General features: G+C 59.3%; 8 protein-coding genes across 8 annotated transcripts; 4 read left to right on the top strand and 4 right to left on the bottom strand.

Annotated features, from left to right (window-relative positions):
• Nucleotides 1–180: 180 nt before the first annotated feature.
• A1Q1_08201 (uncharacterized protein) lies at nucleotides 181–1194 on the bottom strand (the record flags this gene model as incomplete). Its single annotated transcript, XM_014326348.1, has 1 exon — nucleotides 181–1194. The coding sequence occupies one exon, from the start codon at nucleotides 1192–1194 to the stop codon at nucleotides 181–183; it is 1014 nt and encodes a 337-aa protein (XP_014181823.1).
• Nucleotides 1195–2907: 1713 nt separating this feature from the next.
• Nucleotides 2908–5752, bottom strand: A1Q1_08202 (uncharacterized protein; the record flags this gene model as incomplete). The annotated part of the gene is made up of 2 exons (XM_014326349.1): nucleotides 2908–4473; nucleotides 4523–5752. 2 exons carry the CDS (start codon nucleotides 5750–5752, stop codon nucleotides 2908–2910), a joined length of 2796 nt encoding a protein of 931 aa, XP_014181824.1.
• A 4516-nt stretch (nucleotides 5753–10268) lies between these two features.
• A1Q1_08203 (uncharacterized protein) lies at nucleotides 10269–11906 on the bottom strand (the record flags this gene model as incomplete). Its single annotated transcript, XM_014326350.1, has 1 exon — nucleotides 10269–11906. One exon carries the CDS (start codon nucleotides 11904–11906, stop codon nucleotides 10269–10271), a length of 1638 nt encoding a protein of 545 aa, XP_014181825.1.
• A 460-nt stretch (nucleotides 11907–12366) lies between these two features.
• Nucleotides 12367–12648, top strand: A1Q1_08204 (uncharacterized protein; the record flags this gene model as incomplete). Its single annotated transcript, XM_014326351.1, has 1 exon — nucleotides 12367–12648. The coding sequence occupies one exon, from the start codon at nucleotides 12367–12369 to the stop codon at nucleotides 12646–12648; it is 282 nt and encodes a 93-aa protein (XP_014181826.1).
• A 255-nt stretch (nucleotides 12649–12903) lies between these two features.
• A1Q1_08205 (uncharacterized protein) lies at nucleotides 12904–13182 on the top strand (the record flags this gene model as incomplete). Its single annotated transcript, XM_014326352.1, has 1 exon — nucleotides 12904–13182. One exon carries the CDS (start codon nucleotides 12904–12906, stop codon nucleotides 13180–13182), a length of 279 nt encoding a protein of 92 aa, XP_014181827.1.
• Nucleotides 13183–15518: 2336 nt separating this feature from the next.
• Nucleotides 15519–16150, top strand: A1Q1_08206 (pyridoxamine-phosphate oxidase; the record flags this gene model as incomplete). Its single annotated transcript, XM_014326353.1, has 2 exons — nucleotides 15519–16003; nucleotides 16042–16150. 2 exons carry the CDS (start codon nucleotides 15519–15521, stop codon nucleotides 16148–16150), a joined length of 594 nt encoding a protein of 197 aa, XP_014181828.1.
• Nucleotides 16151–16576: 426 nt separating this feature from the next.
• On the bottom strand, nucleotides 16577–18772 carry A1Q1_08207 (noc2p; the record flags this gene model as incomplete). The annotated part of the gene is made up of 1 exon (XM_014326354.1): nucleotides 16577–18772. One exon carries the CDS (start codon nucleotides 18770–18772, stop codon nucleotides 16577–16579), a length of 2196 nt encoding a protein of 731 aa, XP_014181829.1.
• Nucleotides 18773–19454: 682 nt separating this feature from the next.
• On the top strand, nucleotides 19455–20049 carry A1Q1_08208 (uncharacterized protein; the record flags this gene model as incomplete). The annotated part of the gene is made up of 2 exons (XM_014326355.1): nucleotides 19455–19650; nucleotides 19691–20049. The coding sequence occupies 2 exons, from the start codon at nucleotides 19455–19457 to the stop codon at nucleotides 20047–20049; spliced, it is 555 nt and encodes a 184-aa protein (XP_014181830.1).
• Between the last annotated feature and the right edge of the window lie 184 nt (nucleotides 20050–20233).

Genomic DNA, 20233 nt, shown 5'->3' on the forward strand with positions numbered 1-20233 from the left:
GGTATACTAGTTAAATGCATGACATAGACCGGTAAACACTGGACCAAGGTCCGCTCGTGCTCGCGCTGTACTTTCCTACAATGTGTCTCGTTCCGGTCGCACCTCGACCACCTCCTCATCACCTGCCGAGTGACAAACTACTGACTGGTCCACTCCCTACAATCCGAGCTGACAGGGCGCCTACCACCGCTCCTTCTCGTCATTCTCCGAGTTGCCGCTGAGGCTCTCTGGCGTCTGCTCGCGCTGTCTGCGCATCTGGCGGACCTGCTCCCACTCTGCGTCGAGCTCTGGGTCGGCCTCAGAGCACCGCTCGAGGTATCCCTCGGGCACGAGGCCCTCGACGCCGTCGCGCAGGCGCGTGCCGACGACCCAGCCCTCGCCTCCCCCGCGCCCGCGCACGTCTAAGAATTCGCCGACCTCGATTGCGATCTCGTTGATGCCTTCGGGATAGAAGGGGTAAGCAGTGCGGTATAAGCCGTCGGGCTCGCCCTCGTCACCGCCGTGGTAGTAGATGTCGTCCGGGCCCAGCTCCTCGTCCTCGCTCCAGTAGTCCGATGCACTGTGGTCCGCCACGTCCTCGTCGTCGCGCTTCGTCCATGAGCCCAGGCCAAATGACAGTCCGGTTGATGGCTGCTCGGTCGACGGTGACGACGAGCTGGGGCCAAACGAGGCGCCGAACCCGAATCCGCTGAAGCCCCAGCCCTCCTGCGATGTAGGCGCTGATGGGGTCGACGGCTCGGGCTCGCCCTCGCTCCAGTTTGAGCGCGAGCGGTGAGGTCCCAGACCGACGAAGCGCAGGTCCGTCATGTGGAACGCGTAGTCGCGCACCTTCACGCGGCGAGACACCGCCGCCTCGGCCACAAGCGCCGGGTTTGTCGCACGGGGAGTCGCACTTCCGCTCTCGTCCAGGCTCAGCGCATTCAGCGCAGCCAATGTCGCGGGCGTCAGGGGCGCGGAGCCAGACTTCGAGCCGGTGGATGAGCGGTTCGAGCCAGGAAGCTTGCCGTCCTTCGATGTAGGTCGTGATCTGCCCTCGGCACTGGCGTCAGGGCCGTTGATGAGACCCAGACCGTGTTTCTTGCTGTCGTCGGCAACGACTGAAGGCTGCTCCTTGGGGTTCTCACCGACCTCAGGCTTGTCGACCTTGTCGGGTTCAGCCTGTTCCTCCTCTGCTGTTTCTAAGCCGGCGCCCATTGGGGCTGATGTCGAGACTAGGCCGAGTAATGATTTTGGGCGCGCCTTGATACTTCGTCTGCTCGCTGTTGAGCAGCTCCGATCCCGCGTCTGCGAGCCAAAGGTACTGCCGCTCGGGGAGGATCCAAAGGTGCTGGCGTTGGGACTCGTGAGGCCATGCATACTGTGGAGGCTCGCTGTGGGGCTGTCCAGGACTTGCGACGCTGGTCGCGAGGGCGCTGGCGATGGCGGGGCTGGACGCGAACTCGTTAAGGAGGAATTTGATCGCGGCTTTGGCAGCGACCCCCGGCGCTGCATCCCCACGGCCTGCATGCCTTGAACCCCCTGAATGGACGATCGTTGCAGGGATAACGGACGCATCCGCACTTCTGGACTCCGCTGCTCCAGACTGTTCAACGACGGCACGACGGGGGCCGACTTGGACCCGCCTGTTGTTAGCTCAAGAGGGATCAACAACACACGATTAGGCGAGGCCGGCACGGTCACGTCCGTCATGGCTCGAAATGATGGGGAAGCAGGGTCGCGGTCGATGCGCTAGATTGCAGATTGCTGTGGCGGGGTAGGGTATGTATGCTGGGTGGGACGGGCGGATGGAGCCAAGCTGCTGTGGATGAACGAAACGAATGCACTGAGTCGATGATGTAGGTTGTTGTGGTCTGGTGTGACGGGATGGTATATGGTCGGGAGTCAAATTGAGTGTTGGAGAGTGTAAGAGTGTGTCTGGTGTGTGGTGTATGAGCGTGTGTGGCCCCCTAAGACTTGGCCGCCTGGTTGTGTTCCTGGCGTAGGCCGAGCCATTCCCCCAGCGCGTGGAGGTACGTTCTCTTGCGGGGTATGTATGGCGTTTCGGCTAGCCCGCGTGTGCAACTAGGACAGGACGCAGTCAACTGCCCAGGTAAATGATGCATGCAGAAAAGGAACCCATGCTTGACCATGGTCGGTCGCTCAAGTAGTCGCATGCTCGACCGACCGCGGGAGTGGGTGATGCACGCGTGGACGGGCAGAGGTCAAGTGAACGGGTGGGGAAGACGTCGGCTGGAGTACAGGCAACAAGGGGAAGCGCGTTTGATCACAGGCCCGTAGGGCGACGACATGACAAGACTTGCAAAGGCCGCAGACCGCAGAACCCGCGGAGAGCCGCGCGAGCTGTAGTGCCGCAGAACCGCAGAACCGCAACCCGCAACCCGCAGGCTGTCGCAGATGAGCGCAATGCGCAAGTCTTGCCTGAAAACAAATCACGCTGACAGCTGACGGCTCACTCCCGCGTATGACCAGCAGGGCCTGGCCCTCTGACCGTCTCCTTCGTGTGCACTTGCTCGGTAACGACCGTTGACACACAGAAAAAGCTGGCAACACATCCCACCCGAGTGCACCTCCGCTTTACATTACCCCAAGGTCGCTTCCCACCAGAGTCAGTCGTGCAAGTCTGGCCCCGATGCATCTGCAGCCGCTTCGCTCTAGGTGACTACTCATGCATACAATCAACTTAATAAGTCACAATACAATCGAGTCTCATGGTGACCCCCGCAAAAACGCATTCGTTTCAACAACCATCCGCCGCACAACACCGTGCAATGACGTTCCAGCGCGAGTGCGCTTTACTTTTACTTTTTGATAGGTTGGATGAACAGAATACGATTGGGTGGGACTTTTGATGCCTATACAACAATGGAGGTATTATACTTGAGTGTGGTTTTTGGTCGTTGATGACTTTCAACGAGTCATGCTGCCGATTGTCTCGACGAGGTCGTCAACCGTGGCGATCCCGTCGCTTCCAATCGCTGCACTTCGCTGCGTTCTACGCGATAACGAAGAAGTCGGAGGAACCAGGGCGTACGTTGTCGTGTTGACAGGTCCGTGATGGCCCCGCACAGTGAGGGCGAACTGCTCGGCAGTTCCGTTTCCGACCAGCATCTTCATGTCATCGACACTGCCAAGCCCGCCCTCAGCCACTGGGACCAAACGCAGACGAGCCAGGTCGGACTTCTTCGTGCGGAAAAGATTTCCACGGTCGGCCATAGGCTGGGCGATCAGAATAACGTCGTTAAAGATCAACATGGTGTAGACGTCGTCGCGACGAGCTTTGCGGATGGAGGGTGACTTGCTGGGGGGAGGCGTCCCGTCGGAGGAGATAAGCGAGGCGCCACGCGAAACAGGAGGGCGACGCGGTAAGGAAGACGCGAGGGACTGAGTCGACGAGGTGGCTGAAGTCGCAGAGGATGTGGTAGTGGTAGAGTCACGGGTGGACCGGCGGCTGGGACGCTCCTTGACCTCGGAAGCGTCGGACGAAGTGAACCCGGCATAGGCGGCAAGGTCGGTGGTGCTGGCTGCGCCCAGAGCAGATTGAAGAGACGAACGAATGTTCTTCAAAGTGTGGGAGCGGGTGAAGTGAGCCCCCGGATGCACCACCGCGTCCTTTGCGTACGCGCGGACAACCTGGGCATGTCCCAAGAGGCGACGGCCACGAGTCGCAAGCCTAAAGTCGAGCGGCAGACCGTCACAACGCTGTTGAATGCTAACGAGCTGTTGGAACTCATCCTCCCGTGCCTTGCAGGTCTCAAGGTGTGAGAGAACGGTCTCGGTGGCTTCAATTAACTCAGAAACAGCGGCGTGGTCGGGGTGGCCCACCGGAGTGGCGTCGAGCAGGCGGTGAAGCATCAAGGGATACTTTGTCAATCGCTGAATAGGCTTGAGGAGCATGCTGGTCAGACCCATTGCGCCCATGGCAGGGTTGCGAGTCTGCATACGGAGGAATTCGCCATAGTTGCTCATCTCGTTCCGGGTCTCCTCGTCCAGGAACTGCGAAACGGGGTGGAACGAGGCGATGTACGGTTCATGGCAGCTGAGCTTCTCAATCCAAGGCCGCATGGCCGTCACGAATTGGCCAACCTGCACCGTGCCGTTCGTACGAGGAAGACCCTGCAGTGCCCTGGCGAGCTCGTCGTGGGTGTCCGTGAGTTTCTCGAGCAGATCGAAGAGCTCGCAAGCGTGAGTGGGAATACCGGACATCCAGACTCCATCGGGGGTCTTGAGTGGGTGGGCGAAAAGGCGGAGAACGTCACGGCATGATCGCACAAAGGCATGCTCGGTTTCACAGAACTCGAACATGACCTCCTGGCGTTTGACCTCCTTCTCTCCGTCCTCCTGAGAGACAATGTTCTGGTAGATGTCGCTGTCGTTGAGGGCCTCCCGCCACGTGCGTCCGGTCTCGACGCGGGGCATCACAGGCCGAGTACTCTTAGTGTAGCCCGTGTGACGAACGTGGAACGACTCCTGGCGCTGACGAGGAGGCTGAGGAGGCTCGCGAACCTGACGAGCAGAGGCTGACTTGCGGAGGCGAGAAGTCGAGCGAGCCAGTGCCGATGTTTTGGGCGGTAAGAGGTGGGTACTGGAGGCACTTGTCAGCGGGCCAAGCTTTCTTCGGCGCTGCACGAGGCGTAGTGCTAGCAGGTCGGTCCACCATGGGGAATGGGGGCGAGATCGACCGCTCGCGGTTGTCGTCATCATCATCATGAACAACCGAGATGAGCGACCGGCTAAATGACTTCGACTTGCTGTGACCCCAAGACTGCGAGTCCGTGTCCGACTCGACGGGTGAGCCAAGGTCTGGGCTAGTTGGGGTAGGCTCATCGACCTCAAACTTGCCATCGAACTTGGTGCCTAGAGATAACTCGAGCTGGGGAGGAGGATCGCCAGGGCACGCCCAGAAGTACTTGCCAGTCTCATCGTGATGCGGCTGGTCAACGATGCTCCACGGTTGGGCAAAGTCGAGGTTAGCGACAAGCCCGCGAAGAGCGTTGAGACGACGCTTACGAGCGCCAGTGGGTGACGGCTCTCCTGAGCTGGGCGACTCCTTGGAAGTTGGAGAGTTCGTCATCTTGGCGCCGAATTCGAGGGTCTTTTGCGGAGGAGACTCCATTCCGTCTCTAACGAAAGACAGTCGGGGAGCGCCGCGAGACGACTCGCACACGCGAATGGAAGGGCCAGAGGGGTGCGAGTTCGGAGTCGGGCATGAGGCGACCGAGTACCGACTCGCGTTGGCGTTGGGCGAGACAGGCAGAGGGTAAGCCTCAGTGGGCTGCTTGGACCAGCCATAGCGTTTGGAGGAATGACGACGAACTGGTGAAGTCGTCCAAGCTGATCGCGTAGGCATCTCCTCGTCGGTAGAGGAGGTCAGGGAGTCGGGTCGCACAACGACGGGGAGAACGCTGGGCGCAGGTCCTGCGATTTTGCCACCGGGGCCGCTGAGCCTTCTAGGCCAAGGGCTGGCAAGGCCGTCCGACGACTCGCAGGAAGACTCGACGGAGGAAGCGCTGGTGTAAAAGGAAGCTTCGGACTCGGAGAAGGGACCAAAGGCTGGGGTTGTCGATGATGAGTGGGCGCTCGAGACAGGGGTCAGGAGATTTGTATCGATGCCGGACGACATTATGCGAGGGAGGTCGGGCAAGGAAGAATTGATGGGCTGGGAGAGCTTTGCAGCGATGCCGGTGGCCAAAGAGTAAGAGCGCGGTGGGGCCTGTTGCCTTGACATCGTTGGAGCTTTTGGGGAAGCGGGCATGGTCGAATGAGAGTGAGAATAACGAGGGTTGTTGCGAAAGAGGTCGAGAGCACAGACAAGGAGTGTGCTGTGAGCGGGGGAGCTAGGTGCTCTCTCGGTCGGGGCGTGCCAAGGGTGGCCGTGTCACTGGAAAAGAAGGTCGTTACACACCAGTGGAACTAGCCGAGTCGTGCAGGACCGAGGATGAGGTGAAGTGTGCTGTCGAAAGCAGACGACAAACGCTAACCCGCGAGCTGCAGACGTGTAGTGGGCGTGGTGGGATCGAGCGGATGATCCGGTGATCAGATAGCTGGGTGGAGGCTTTGGAAGGAAGGCGACAATCACTCTAATGAATGGAATGACTGGCGGGTTCCGTTGAGACTGTCGCAGGCGCAGGTGTGGAGCCCAGAAACGAGAGCAGGGCAAAGGTCGCTACCGATGCGTCTAGCTGATCGTTGTATGATCGCTAGGTGTGTGACGTCGTCGGTTACGAGGTCGAGGATCGAGGATCGAGGACGGGTGCGAGAGTGCGAGCTGAGTGAGACTGAGGGGTGTGCTGATGTGCTGATGATGGGAGCGTAGGGCAATGGTAATGTTGACGTTGATTGTACACGAGGTTGATGAGAGAAAAGACCGGGTGTGGGGGTTAAGTCGGGGCGAGGGAAGACGAAAGGGGAGGATCAAGCACGGTGCTCTGGTGGTGAAGGATGACAAGGGAGGAGAGATGGTGAGCAAGGGGAACAGGCAATAATAAGAAGTGGGAGTCGGGAGATTGCTAGTGGACGGCTGAAGAGAAGAGGGGACCGGGCTGTCGGAGAGCTGGCCAGGCGGGTTGGGAGGGGTGGTCGAAGCGATGTTGACAGGAACTAGCGATTGTCCACTGTGGTCGTCGTAGTCGATGGTGGTACGGTGGTGGTGTGCACATGCTCCAGATAGAGACGCTGATCCAGGATTCTCAGGGTCCCGAAAAAGGTAAAAACAACCCAAAGACCCCTTTTTGCGACCTCTGCCCAGGCCATCTCAGATATCATGCCTGCGCCCCCTGAGATAATGTTCTAGACTTATGTAAAGGGTCAAACTGCAATAAGCTTCCGCTGGCCATGCCCTTCGCGAAGTCATACGCCTCCCCAGCGCCCCGGGGCGTGCGCGCTCTTCACCCGGACGTACCAGATCCCCGGTCTACCATGCTTCCAAGCCGTCCAGGCCCGACCCCCGAAATCCTCTGCGCTCGAGACTGCTGATAGCGATGCTCTCGAACCCAGTGACCCTCTTTTTTCCTGTCCTCAGGACAATCTAGGACAAACTTTTCGAACTAAAAGACGCCACGGCACACACTCAAGCGTCCTGCGCATCTGCGCACCGACCGCCTCGCCCGTCACCCGCATCTCATCAGCATGGCAGTCGACGCTAAGTGGAGCCAGCAGAGTCGAGAACTTGCCACTGCTGAGGGTCCTTCCTTCGGTTAGCCCTGGACACGCTCTTAGCCCTGGACACATCCACTTCTCCGTTCTCCGAGCGTACCAAGAGTCCATGGGCCAGTGGGCAGTGAATGCGCAAATGCGAGCCCGCCTAAGCCGTGGCCAGTGCCCGGCGCCAGCCGCAGCAGCCAGCCGTGGCTGTGCGTGGCGGCCACAGCGAAGCCACTTCAATATCGCCTATTTGATCATGACCACTCACTGGCATACAACCGGGCGATGACTAAATGTTACAGGCCAACAGAGCCATGGTGGAGTGGCCCTTGCCCTCGCACGCCCGAGACGCCCAAGTTACGACATACTTAACGCCCAGTGCTGCTAGTAAGACTGTCGCAGGCCCACAGGTACCACGAGCGCCAGCGCCAGCGCGCCTCGATGCCGTTAACAACGGAAAAAGAAAATACGAGGTGCTCTCAATGCAGCTCTACCGTCGTAATTAACCATCAGCGAGTGGCAGCGATGGGTCATCGTCAGTCACCGAATTACCGTTCTTGTCCTCAGCGCGTTGTCCGGGCCGACCGGATCGTGGTGCAACCCTCGATTCTTCACAGAAGAGTGTGTCCACTCCTGAGACTCTTGCCAGAAGCCATGTCGTCGAAAAAAGTTGAGGGTTATGCGGTCCTGATTCATCATGACGGAATGTAAGCCGGTCGAAAAGAGGGTCAGGTATACTCTCACACTCGTCTGCTGCATTGCTACCTCCACCTTCATCCTCACCCCGCCCAGCCCCCGCCCAAGCGCTGCGTCCGAGCACCTGTGTGTCCGAGATCGTTGTCTGAGAGCTCCAGAGGCCGAGAGTTCAGGCGCCTGAGGCAAGTTGCCAGCGGCCAGGTTCACTCAAGCCCAGCCAGGCCCGTCAGGTTTGTCAGGTCCAAGGCACGACGAGGGTCCTCTAAACCTTGCAAGATTTTCGTTGCGGGTCTTGCGACACCTCATCGTCTACGCGTCTACGACTGCAACGCTTATAAGACACTTTCGGAGACAGGTACGCATGGCCCAGCGCACACCCCGCAGCATGCAGCAGTCAGTCCCACCGTACGCATGCCCCAGTTCCTTTTCCCTCCTGTTTCGAACTCTCATCTCTCCAGTACTCAGCCTCGTTCCTCATGAGTCATTGGTTGCGTTCCGTTCCGTCTAAGGCTTGCTCACGGCAGCCTCAACGTTTGACACAAGGTCAGCTTCGAAAGGACCTTGATACCAGTAAACGACGGATAGGCTCTGGGGTCAGGCCGAGGTCCATTTCGCCGAACATGAAATTGGCCCGCAGGCCGCCAACCTGACCCAGACATCGCGGCCCGACAATGCACCCAGGACGCAGATCCCATTCAAAGGACGGATCGGGAAGGTAGCGTGTCCTGCTTGTCCTGGCCGTCCTGGCCGTCCTGGCCGGGGCTGGGCTCGGTCATGTCCGCGCGTTGTTTTTTTCGGCCTTCACCCAGGAACGTAGGCCCGCTCGCGTGGACGGTCGCCGATGCAAGCGGTACAGGTTCCAGAGCTCCCAGAGCAGCGCAGCACGGCAAGTCCAGGATAAGATGGAAGCAAATTTCCTTTATTTGTTCGTAATATCACAATCAGAACACTGGTTCCCGAATCCGCGCTGGGCTTCCTCAGCATCGGGACCCTCTCGTTCGTGGCTCACATGGCAAAACCTAGCTCACCGGCGGTTCTCTCGTACCGAATAGAAACGGCCGGTGACCCCCGTTCTCAACGCCATCATCTTCGCTCCACGCCAAGATCCATGGGCGTCTGACTGGTTTTGTCGACTGACGCGCTCCACTTAATGACTGAAATAGCTCAAGCTACCCGATCCGGCGACGGCCCCCTGGAATCCTAACTGGCTCCAGCAATCCAGCTGGGATGCAGGTCATCGGTGACTAACTGCCCGCTGTCAACGGGCCGGGGGGTTGTCCTCAAAATTTCAGCATTCTCACCCAGCAACAAACAAGCCGAGCATGGTCAGCAAGGCACGCTGACCTGTCGCGTGTGCGTCGTTGGTGTCCTCGATGCCGAGCAAGGCCGCAGGGCGGCACTGCCGGGAACGTCCCGGCTGCCTGGTCTGGCACACACCGACATGCACCCTCCTTCGCCACGATCTCGCGTGGTCCGACTTCGAAGCTCGAGACTGGCTTTCGATTGCCTGCTGCGACTTTCAGCACACCTGTGCATGGAGTGTCTGGCCCACGGCCCACTCCACGCAGTGCGCAAAGGTGCACCCTTCAAACTCTGCTGAATACAGCCTCTGATACGGGTTGGTCGCTTGCATGTGGCACGCCATCCGCCGTTTGTTCGGCACCATTTAGACGTCCAGACTTGGTCAACAGTAACAGCTCACTGAACGCTTAAACCGCCTCAGAGTGTGCGTTGTGCCAACTCCCAACGTGATTGAAACCCTGCGAGACAGTCACACCTGCGTCGCGGATGCAGAGTATCACATGCGGGCTGTCTCGGCCCCCTAGCTGTAAACGCTTGCGTACTTGTCCTTCAGGCTTCAGCTTGGTCTGGGCGAAGGATTATATCATTTGCGCACCTGGCAAGCTCGCCACGTACTCTGCTCTGAAGCAGTTACGGCCGTGACCTGCGGAAAGCCAACTCTAACTCGCTCACGTGTTCCCATTTTTTCTACTCCTGGGCCAATGTCACGAGCGTCGTGCTTTCGGTCGTCCACCATTGGTCATTGACAGCCTTGTCTGTTTATGGACCTTCACTGACCTTCTGGGGTGCTTATCGAGTAGACGACGACGTCCAACACAGCCGGTGGGCATGAGTGTGATACATGTATTGTTGCGCGAAGATGAAGCAATTCACAACGTAGTCGCAGATCTCCAAATGCAAACCTGGCGGACCTGGAGGACCTGACGGTGTACCTAGTCTTCGATGCTACAGTCTGCCTTGGCGAGCCGATGCGGCTCCGCCCGCACCATCGGCGATTGGAGTGACCGCTGATTCCCAGGAAGTAAACATAACGCCACATCATCGACATTATCGACATCATCGACAACCACCCACACTGTGTACATGTGTGCATATGATTCTAGTATGTGTAGCAGACATTGTTTCACTGACTACTGACCGCGGCGAGTGAGCCACGCGAATGCACCAGAGAGTGTTCGGCCGCGCCCCCCTCCTCCACCGTCCTCGCCCGAGCTCGACTGCTCCTTCTCCGAGCTCTCTCCCGACTCCTGTGTTGTCTCGAGGGCTAGACGGCTACGGTTCCTCGGCCTGCTCCCGCGGGGCAGAGAGCCGTGGCTCCCATGCTCACTCGCGCTGGAGTCACTCGGTCTCAGCGATGGGGCACTTCGAGAGGCCTTGTCGATAGCCCCGAAGTCGTTGTACAGCCTCACCTGCGGCCGGTCGGCGCTGCCGATACTTCCAAGATCACCCAGGCTTCGCGTTGCCGACGGTCCGGTGGAGACATTACCCGACGACATGGTCCAGTCCGTGTGCGTGGCGTGGCTGAAGGTGCTTCCTGTCGGCGTTGCTGTCGTCGGCCCGAACGGGCTCAGCATCATGTCGCCACCCACCGCGCCGCCTGTTGTGATAGCCGGTGGCGCTGCGCGACGCTTGACGCCGCCGAGAGGTTGGATCAAACCCCTAGCACCTGGCCTGTCCTCGAGCTGCATCTCGGACTCTAACGTCGGCTGTCGGACCTCAATGGACGGACGGTCCATCGATGGGCGATCCATCGACGGCCGCTCGTACGATGTGCGAGCGCTGTCGAGCGAGGCGCGCTTGTTGGCGGCAGCCGCATTCGCGGCAGCGGCAATATACGCTGGCATCGAGCTGCGGGCAGCGGTACTTCGTGCGGCTGGTGGGGCGGCGCCCAGCGGCCACCTTCGGACAGGACCGGCGGGACTCTGACCTCGGCCCATTCGAGCGGGACTGCCACGACCGAGGGACGGCACACGACCCACGGTAGCATCATCCTCGTCGTAGGCAGCATTCTCGTATGGGCCGCCGAAAGTGTCGACACTCGTGTTTGATGCGTAGCGCGGTCCACGCCGCCGCCGGTTCATACCGAACTCGGCCAGGTCACCGGACTCGGCTGACTCGTAGTAGCTCGAGGCCGCTGAAGCATGGGTTTCCTGGCTCTCGTTCGGGTGCATGCCAAACGCGTCGCCAATGTTGACATTCACGCCGGCACCGGTTGCTATCGGTCCTCCAATGCGCGGCGTCGGCATCGGCGTGCTCTCCTCCGGGATCGTGCTGACTCGGTTGCTCCTCGTACTCCGCGGGAATGACCCTTTGGAGCCTTTACTACCCGAGCTCCATGAGCGACTACCGCTACTGTTCGAGCCGAGCGAGCCAGAGCCAGAGCCCTTTGTGTCGGCTGTCATATACTCGGTCTCGTGGGTCGAGGACGAGAATCGGTTCCTGTCAAACGGTGGGTTGAAAAAGAGGTCGTCGTCCTCCATGGAAGACTGCCGCGCATCGCTGCTGCTTGGTTGTGTACGCCCCCCGGACGAGTTGGCATGCGACATTCGCAGACCCAACCTTGTGGAGGACGGGTGCGACGTGCCGAGCGACCCTTCGCGCTCCCTGCTTGCCGGGGAGCCCATGCCGATGTGCTTCTCGAGCGTGTTGCCGCTGACGTTTCGCTGCGCGTCTGGCGAGTTGAGCGAGTCGTGAGAGGCCGACGGCGACGAGACCTGTCCTCGACCCAAGCTACGCAGGAGACCGATACCGCCCGCAGCGGCACCCATGGTCGTGGCGGCGAGTCGACCAAAGGATGATGTACTAGCGTTAATGGACGCGAGCGAATCGCCAAGCGATCCTGTCCGCGACCAGGAGCCGTGCCGGGATACCTGTGACCCGTTCCGGCTCGAGCGAAGCAACGCCGACTGCTCGTCGCTCACAGTTGACTCCGTGCGTACGCTCCGGTCGTCATCCTCGAAGTCACGGATGTTGGCAATGGGCCCACCGAACACCTCATCGCCAATCTGCGGCGGACGATCGTGTATCCGGACGCCCCCTGCTCCGACGCCGGCGATTCCTGCCACCCCTGGGTGACCGAAGCTTCGGTGCTTCTCGTATAATACCGGAGACGAGGGGCCGTCTGGGTCGTCGGTAGGAACACCGCTCCAACCTTGCGGTGCGCCACTTACGAACGAGTCGTCCGAATCGTAGCGTCGGTCACGCCGCTTATACCAGAACAGCGCTAGGATGAGTAGAATCAGCCCTACCCCCAGCACGGGGGCCACGACCGCGGGTACTATGACACCAGCGTCGGGAGAAGAGTCCTTGTCTCCTCTTGGCGCTGCCGCCCCCGCTGACGATGACGATGGAGCAGGTGAAAGTGGCACACGCGACGACGAAGATGGAGAGGATGAGGGGGAGGAAGAGGAGGAGGACACCCGCGAGAAAGATGATGACTGCGACGAGAATGAAGAGGAAGTGGAAAGGGAAGAAGACGATGCCAAAAGCGAGGATGTGAATGAAGATTGAGAGGAAGATCTTGAAGATGTAGGCGAAAGGGTTGATACAGATGCTGAGGAGGAAGATAACGAGATCAGCCCAAAAGACGAAGAATCCGAGCTTGAGAGGGAGGTCGAAACGGTCGACGATGTTGACGATAATGACATCGATGTTGTTGATGATGACGACGACGACGAAGACGATGGTGACGGCAGGGCAGTCGTAGACGACGCGGACACCGAGGATGAGGACGCGGAGGATGTCGGTGACGTCGGCGTCGAGGTCATGGATTCTGAGGATGACGAGGCGGACTCGGAAGAAGACTCTGCGGAGGACGACGCACTCGCCGAAGCTGTCTGCGAGGGCATGGAAGAAGCAGGGGATGAGGACGCTTCCGTGCTCATCGAGAAGTCTGAAGATGTGTTGGTGGCCGAGGAGCTATCTGAGCTCGCCGTCCCGCTGGTAGTTGTCGTCGCGCTTTCGGTGCTTGGTGAAGAGGATGGGGGAGGAGAAGACGTGCCCCCAAAGGCCCACCCGCTCGCCATAGGGATACTCGGGCCATAGTCTATGTCGTCAGCTTGTTTTCTCTGCCATCGCCCCCCCCCCGACTACTAGCTCAGTTCGGGGACCCTCAAGAGACCTCTGGTCTCGGGACAATAATCCATCGAGCCACAGTGTTATATCAGGAATGCTCAAGATGAGGCGTCCAGGTGCACTTGTGTGGAAAGGGTCCAATGGCTTATGGGGTCCTCGATGTCCTGTGCGTCCCGTCGGGGATTGATTGCGGGCTCAGGCTCGCGTTTGTTTTCTTTTTCGATTGAATTGACTGTATGACTGTGGACAGGTGAACTCACAGGTCAGAGGTAAATTGACAATCTGCCCGGTAGTCACTGCTTCGCCTCCGATTTCCGTCACGAACTGGTAAACAAGTCAGCGCATGAGCCTCACAGCGTATCGTACCGATGACCAGGACATCCAGTCAGGCAGCTCTTGGCCGTCTGGTGTAAACCCCGCTCTCTTGTTGGGGGGGTCAGGACACCCGACAACAGCACACCATAGTCGACGAACCATCGTCGTCGACGGCGTTTTGTGGTGGTCTTCTTTAAGGCTATCGTGCTGGACGTTGCGGAGGATAGTCGAAGACGTAGATGGCGCCCGCGAGGCGTCAGGTTATAATGTGATATGAGCCGTTCAGATCGTCATACGGCATAGATGGAAGTAAGACTGTTTAGAAAGTGCAAAGTCATGAACGGAAGTGTGTACGTGTTGAGGATAGTCAATTGACACTAAGCATGCAGGCGCCGAGCTACCGAGGTTCACGGAACGCCCTTTGCGTTGGGAAGGTTGACGACGCTCTCAATCTCGGTACTGTAACGATAGGGTCTGACGAGAACAATAAGGGAACAATGAGGGCTCACGGCTGCCCAAGCCAAGCAGACCCAAGCAAGCCCAAGTTTGCCTGTCGACTCTGTACCTACGAGTTCCTGGAGGTCCAGAGCGTGTTTGTCCTGGGGCGAAGAGCTTTGGACGGTATGCTGCAGATCCAGTGAGGGACACGCACGAGAACTGCTGGTATGGGATGCTGTAATGTCATCGGTGGGATTCATTGTCTGATTGGGTCCCGCGGACGTTGGCTTGCATTGAGGCGGAATATCCCAACCTAAGGGCAACCTAAAGGCGGGCGGAAAAAAGGGAAGTGGCCCGTGCAGTGACATAAAAATCAGGCGCGAGGGTAGTGCGCGGCTGCGGCGGCAGTGCGCCACAGGAGTGTCTATATCCTCTGGCCATGCAGGCGTACCAACAGTGTACCAGCGACAACGATCAGGGCCCGGATATGAACCTACCGAGACTCAGTAATGTTGACATGAGCCATGGGTACGGCCAGCAAGGTACTGGTACTGCTTGGGGGTAGTACCTGGAGTGCAGGGAGTGGGTTCTTTGTTAATCTTCGGGCAGTGCGGCGCACTCTCGGCATGCACACAGGCAGCAGACGTGGGGGCGGCGTTCAGGCATCGAGGGCGATAGAGAAGCTGGGAGACAAACAAACTCGCACGCAGCACCAATACCAAGCTTATGATGGCCAGGTGATCGGGACGAGGGACGTCAGGAAGCTACCATAGTTCCTGGACAGCAACAGGTACGCAGTTAAACAGGAGAGCAGGCATGAGATTGAGAGCAGCAGGAAAGCAACAGGTCAGTCGCGTATCGGAGGATGACTGCACAGCCAAGTCGAATTAGACTGTTGACGCTGCAGGGTTGCATTCAAGTGGTCGTGAGAAAATACCTCCGCCCCTACCTGGCCCGAGGCCCATGCGACCTGTACCGGACCTGTCCCCGCACGCGTAAATGACCGAGTTGTGATGGAATGCGAGTCGGATCCCCAGTGCAGTGGCCGTGCGCCGAGTCAAGCTCTCGACTCTTCGTCCTCTCCCATTCTCCCATCCGATTACGAAAGGCTATCTCATGCTTAGTCGATTGCTAGGCTCCCGCAGCACTACTTTGAGCATCAACACCCGAACGGCCTTTTCCCTGCATCCGCCATTTACCTGCTCCACCCACATTCGTCTTCCCCTCCGACCCCACCCCGCCCACCACCGCGCTCGCGCATACACCATGTCCCCCAACTCGTCCGATCCGACCGCGACGCAAACGACTGCGTCTGGCGTCAAGCTGACTGCCCACAACCAGTACAAGGCTGAGCGTCTGCTGGCGGGCGACATGCCCGCCGAGGCGCAATCAACCCCTTTCGCTTGCGCCAATCTCCAATCTCCAGATAAACGAGGGCAACGCCCACTCACCCTTTGAACGAGAGTAGCTGAAGATCGGTGCCGGGTTGACCATGCTGGCGGCTACCTGTCCGCCGGTGCCGATCGGACCCGCCGCAGCACTAATGCTTCCACATGCCCGCCGACCCGATCCAGTACTTCAAGGACTGGCTCGAGGCGGCGCTGCATGGCCCCTACCCGGTGAAGGAGCCCGAGGCAATGGTGTTGAGCACGGCGACGGCGTCGGGCGTTCCGTCATCGCGCGTCGTGCTGCTGAAGGAGGTCGACGACCGCGGTTTCATCTTCTTCACCAACTACGACAGCCGCAAGGGCCACGAGCTCGCCGAGAATCCCGTCGCCGCGCTCAGCTTCCACTGGAAGGAGACGAGCAAGCAGGTGCGCGCGGTCGGCCGCGTCGAGAAGCTCTCGCGCGAGGAGAGCCAGGCCTACTTTGACTCGCGACCGCGCGGTTCTCGTATCGGAGCCTGGGCGTCGGAACAGTCTCAGCCCGTTGGCGAGGAGGAGCTCGCGCAGCGCGTGCACGAGTTCGAGAAGAAGTTTGAGGGACAGGAGCAGGTCCCGTGTCCGCCTCACTGGGGAGGATTCAGGCTCGTGCCATTGTGAGTAGCACCGGAAACAGCAGCGCTGACGACCACAGCGAGCTCGAGTTCTGGGCTGGACAGCCGTCTCGCCTCCACGACCGCTTCAGGTACTCACGTCTGAAGGACGGAGAGGGCAAGTGGGACGTGAACCGTCTCGCTCCCTGAGTGCCGCGCCTTGGGTCAAGACACTTATCAATATGCATGTTACTCCGAGATAGACAATAACTTCTTCTTTGGGCGTCGCGTTCTTCCAATTGTGGGCGATCGGCGGACCCATCGCGTTGTCGCTAGCAGTCGACGATCCGGCAGCCCGTACCCCTGCGATTCCAGCTCTGTCCTATGACTGCCCCGTCTGCCGCGACATTGTTATCGTAACTCATTGCCCAGATGGGCGAAACACTGTTTTGGGCCATCCGTTGCAATCTGTTGCCATGTCTGCCCTTCCGGTGAGACATTATCGGCAAAGTGAGACGCGATGGCTTGCTCGCGACTCCCGCGCTGACGGCACTGCGCAAAACCACGGCTGGAGTGGTTCAATTAAAACATATGCTGTTGCATCTCTATGAAGTAATCGTACAGTGTGGGGGTGGTCTACTCCTCGTCGTCAGACTCCTGCTCACGAAGAGCCTTCTCAATCTCCTTCCGCCTCTGTGCGCGGACCTTGCGCTGGACCTTGACCCAGGTGCCAAGCGGCGTTGTCTCGACCTTGATGCCCTCCTTGAAGCGAGCAACCTCGGCGCGATCGCGGGGCGCAAAGCCGACGTTTCTCCTCTTGCCCTCGATGAACGTGCGGTTCGCCTCGAGCTTGTCCACGAGCGTTTTGAGCTGGTTGGCAACCTTCGGCGAACCAGCGGTTCCGCGCTTGATGTGCCGCTTCACGGACACGATGACGGGCAGAACGAGTTCGGGGTAAGAGATGTGGTTCGAGAGCTGGGCGTGGAAGTCGGCGAGCAGCCACACGAGCTCCTCGCCCAAAACCTCCTGATACACGCGCGTCTTGGGGTAGGCCGCGGGTGCGCGGATCACGTACGCCAGGTCGAGGGGCTTCAGCGTCGCCTTTTTCGGGTTCGAGCGGCGGAACTCGCTCGAGTCAAGGATCTCGAGTAGGAACGGCGACAGCGGAATGTACGTCTCTGTTTGAGAAACGAGGCGAATGAGCGAGGCAATGATGTGGAAGCGGAGAGGGAAGTAGCGGCTGCTCGGGAGGAGACGCACAGCACCGAGCGCAATCTGCACGAGCGGGTAGATCAGCGGCTTCAGCGGCGACTCAAGGCCGCCACGTGCGGCCTGCGCCTCAGTGCCAGCGGCACCGGCAAGGACCTGAGACCAGAAGTCGATGGAGTGGACGAATGCCCAGTTGTACACGGAGCGGAACGCCTGGCCGTCCTCACCGCCCTTGCCAGAGGTCGCGGAGCGCACGACGGTACGGAGGTGAACCGCGAGCATACGAATGAAGGTGAACGCGTGCTGATAGGCGAGCTGCGGGTCGAGCTGGTACAGCTCGGCGGCCGTGTTCTTCATGAGGTTGATTGACGGGAGGGTGTGTACCGACGTGAGGCGCATGGGCGGGAGAAGCGCGCGGTAAATGTTGCGGAGAGCGATGTCCTTGACGGCCTCGTCACCAGCAACGAACAGCTTGCGAATAGCTAGGAAGGCGGCGACACGAACGCTGTCACTGGCCGACGACCACAGATCGAGCAGGACCTTGAGATAAGCGCGGAGGTGCTTGCGGGCGGACAGAATCCAGGGGATGAGCTTGGCGCTCTCGGCCACAGCGGTCGCGAGGAGCGACCCGGCGTCGGCCTCGTCGTCGCCGCTGATCGCGGAAGGAGTGGTCGGAAGCGACTTGATGAGATGAAGCAGGGTCGAGAAGTGCGAGAGGATGAGACGGTCGAGGTTCGCAGGAGCCGACTTCTTGGCGGCTTGCAGGCGAATGCGACCGTTCGGCAAAGTCTTGTAGGGCAGGTGGTGGGCGAGTACGACGGGGGTGAACTTGAGAGCAGTCAAGACCAGCTTGTTGAAGACCTCGGCACTGGGGATGGTGTACTTGGTCTCGAGGCCCTCACCCTGCGCACCCTCGTCCTCATTCATGTGCGCAGCAGCGCGGAAAGCGAGGAGCATCTTGCGCAATGAGCGAAGCGAGTGCTGCTTCAGCATGGCCTCACGCCATCCACGGAGCATCTTCATGGTGACCACGGTCTTGCGCGGAGCAACATCATCGTCGGCGACGTCCTCGTCCATCTCCTCGTCGGCATCCTCGTCCTCACTGTCATCCTCGTCGACGTCCATGCGGTTCTTGCCCTTGCCGAAGTTGAGCAGTTCGGGGTCCTCAGCCTTGAGATGCTTGAAGAACTCGGGGTCGTTCTTCTCAAGCGCCGCCATCGCCTTCTTCATCGCCTCCTCGTCAAAGTCCTCATCCTCGGGTCCCTCAGAGTCTTCGTCATCGTCATCCTCATCCTCATCCGCCTCGCTCAGGTCCTCGAGGTCGCTTCCTTCCTCGAAGGGAACCTCGAGACCACCGGCACCGAAGAGCTCGTCAACAGTCTTGGCAACACCACCGGCCTTTCCTCCTCCCGGACCCTTCGAGGCCTGCTCGTCGTCGTCATCGCCAGCCTCGTCGTCACTGATCTCATGCTCGGGTCGTCGGGCACCGCGCTGGTGAATACGCTGCTGGACCTTCTCATCGAACTTCTTCTTCTTCTCCTTGGTCGCGCGGCGCTTCTTGATGGTGTCGGTGAGCTTGCCTGACGCAGCAAACTTCTTGAATTGCTTGCTCGGGCGCGCCATGGTGAGTGGGTATGAAGGGTATGATGCCAGCGACTGCTGCTATCGCGAGAGACTCAGAAATCTTCAAAACCATGGCTGGAGACCCCGCAGTCCCACGTGGCATGTGCCACGGCTTGTATCGCCGAATTGCCGAGAGACAAACAACCCTCTGTTAGATTGAAGTCACACGCGTGCAGCCAGGTTCGTGTTAGGAATTAAAGCAGCAGTACATACTACTGAGACGAAGGAGGATAGATAGAGCAAACGAGCAGAACAGAAGGGTAGAACGGAACAAACTTTCTGTCAAATCTCTTTCTCTTACCAAGGTTCTTACGTTTTAGTCACGACCACGAGGGCAGATGGTATTCTTGCGGGGAGACCCACAGTGCACCTGGTGAGCTGAGATCTTGGAGTCGTGGAAAGCTTCCAGCCCAAGCTGGATGGACTACTTGTGAGACATGCCAAAGGAAGATGACCCAGGGCACGGCGCCCGAGCGACATTCCGGAGACGGTTAAAGCCGCCCCTACTGCACGTGGCATGACGTCAATCTCCGCCGGCGCACGCACGGGCGGTAACGGGCTGCACGGCGCACGGCGGCGATCATGGCCAGGTTCTATAAATGTGTTACTACCCGCTCGCCACCTGATCGCCGCCCACCCCAACCACACACACCATTGCTGCAACTCGCACCAACACGATCCGATGGCCGCCCGAGTCATGATGTCCGCTGTTCGAGAAGAGGCCGCCATGGTGTCGACCGAGGCTCTGGCCGCTGCCCGGTCGACCGTTACAACTGAAGCTGGCGCAGTGACGCGCCAGGCTGCCGAAGCCGCGTTCAATCCCTTGGCCGCTAAAGAAGCAGCCGAGGCAAATGCGCGCAACGTCGTCCACACCACTGGTAGGTTACGTTTCGTCTTTCACGTACTCACGTCCTTCAGAAAAGTCGTTACTGGAAGCGATGGGACGAGGCTCGCCCGTTCCGGGGCACATGGGGACCCCGAAGATGACTTCGTCGACGTCCACCGTTGGAAACACGATTCTCGGGGAAGTCGGTGCCGAGGCAAGCGCAACGCTTAGGGAAACCACAGTGTCCGAAAGCACAATTGTCGGCAAGGTCTTGGAGCAAGATATGGGCGTCAGTGTGAAGGAGGCTATGACGAATGCCGGCGAGACTGGCGTCCAGGCTGTCACAGAGCAGGCAGTGCAGGTGGCCGAAGCAGTTCTCGACGGTAAGTTCGCCGACACCGGCAAGGCTGTTCTTGCGCTCAAGGAGGGCGCCCCAAAGGCGTTCTCGTAGATGCTCAGCTCACTGGACCCAGGTCAACGAAGACGAGCTTAGACGTAGCCAGCCTCATAGCTATATAGACAGCTTGCATGTAACACCACAACCTTGACATACCATAGATGACATGCGATTTTCTAACGACATTGATGTCTGCGACCGATGTACGCGGTCCGACTCGTACCTACTTTGTGCCCTG

This window comes from Trichosporon asahii (assembly GCF_000293215.1).
Source record: "Trichosporon asahii var. asahii CBS 2479 unplaced genomic scaffold scaffold00018, whole genome shotgun sequence".
Taxonomy (NCBI): Eukaryota; Fungi; Basidiomycota; class Tremellomycetes; order Trichosporonales; family Trichosporonaceae; genus Trichosporon; species Trichosporon asahii.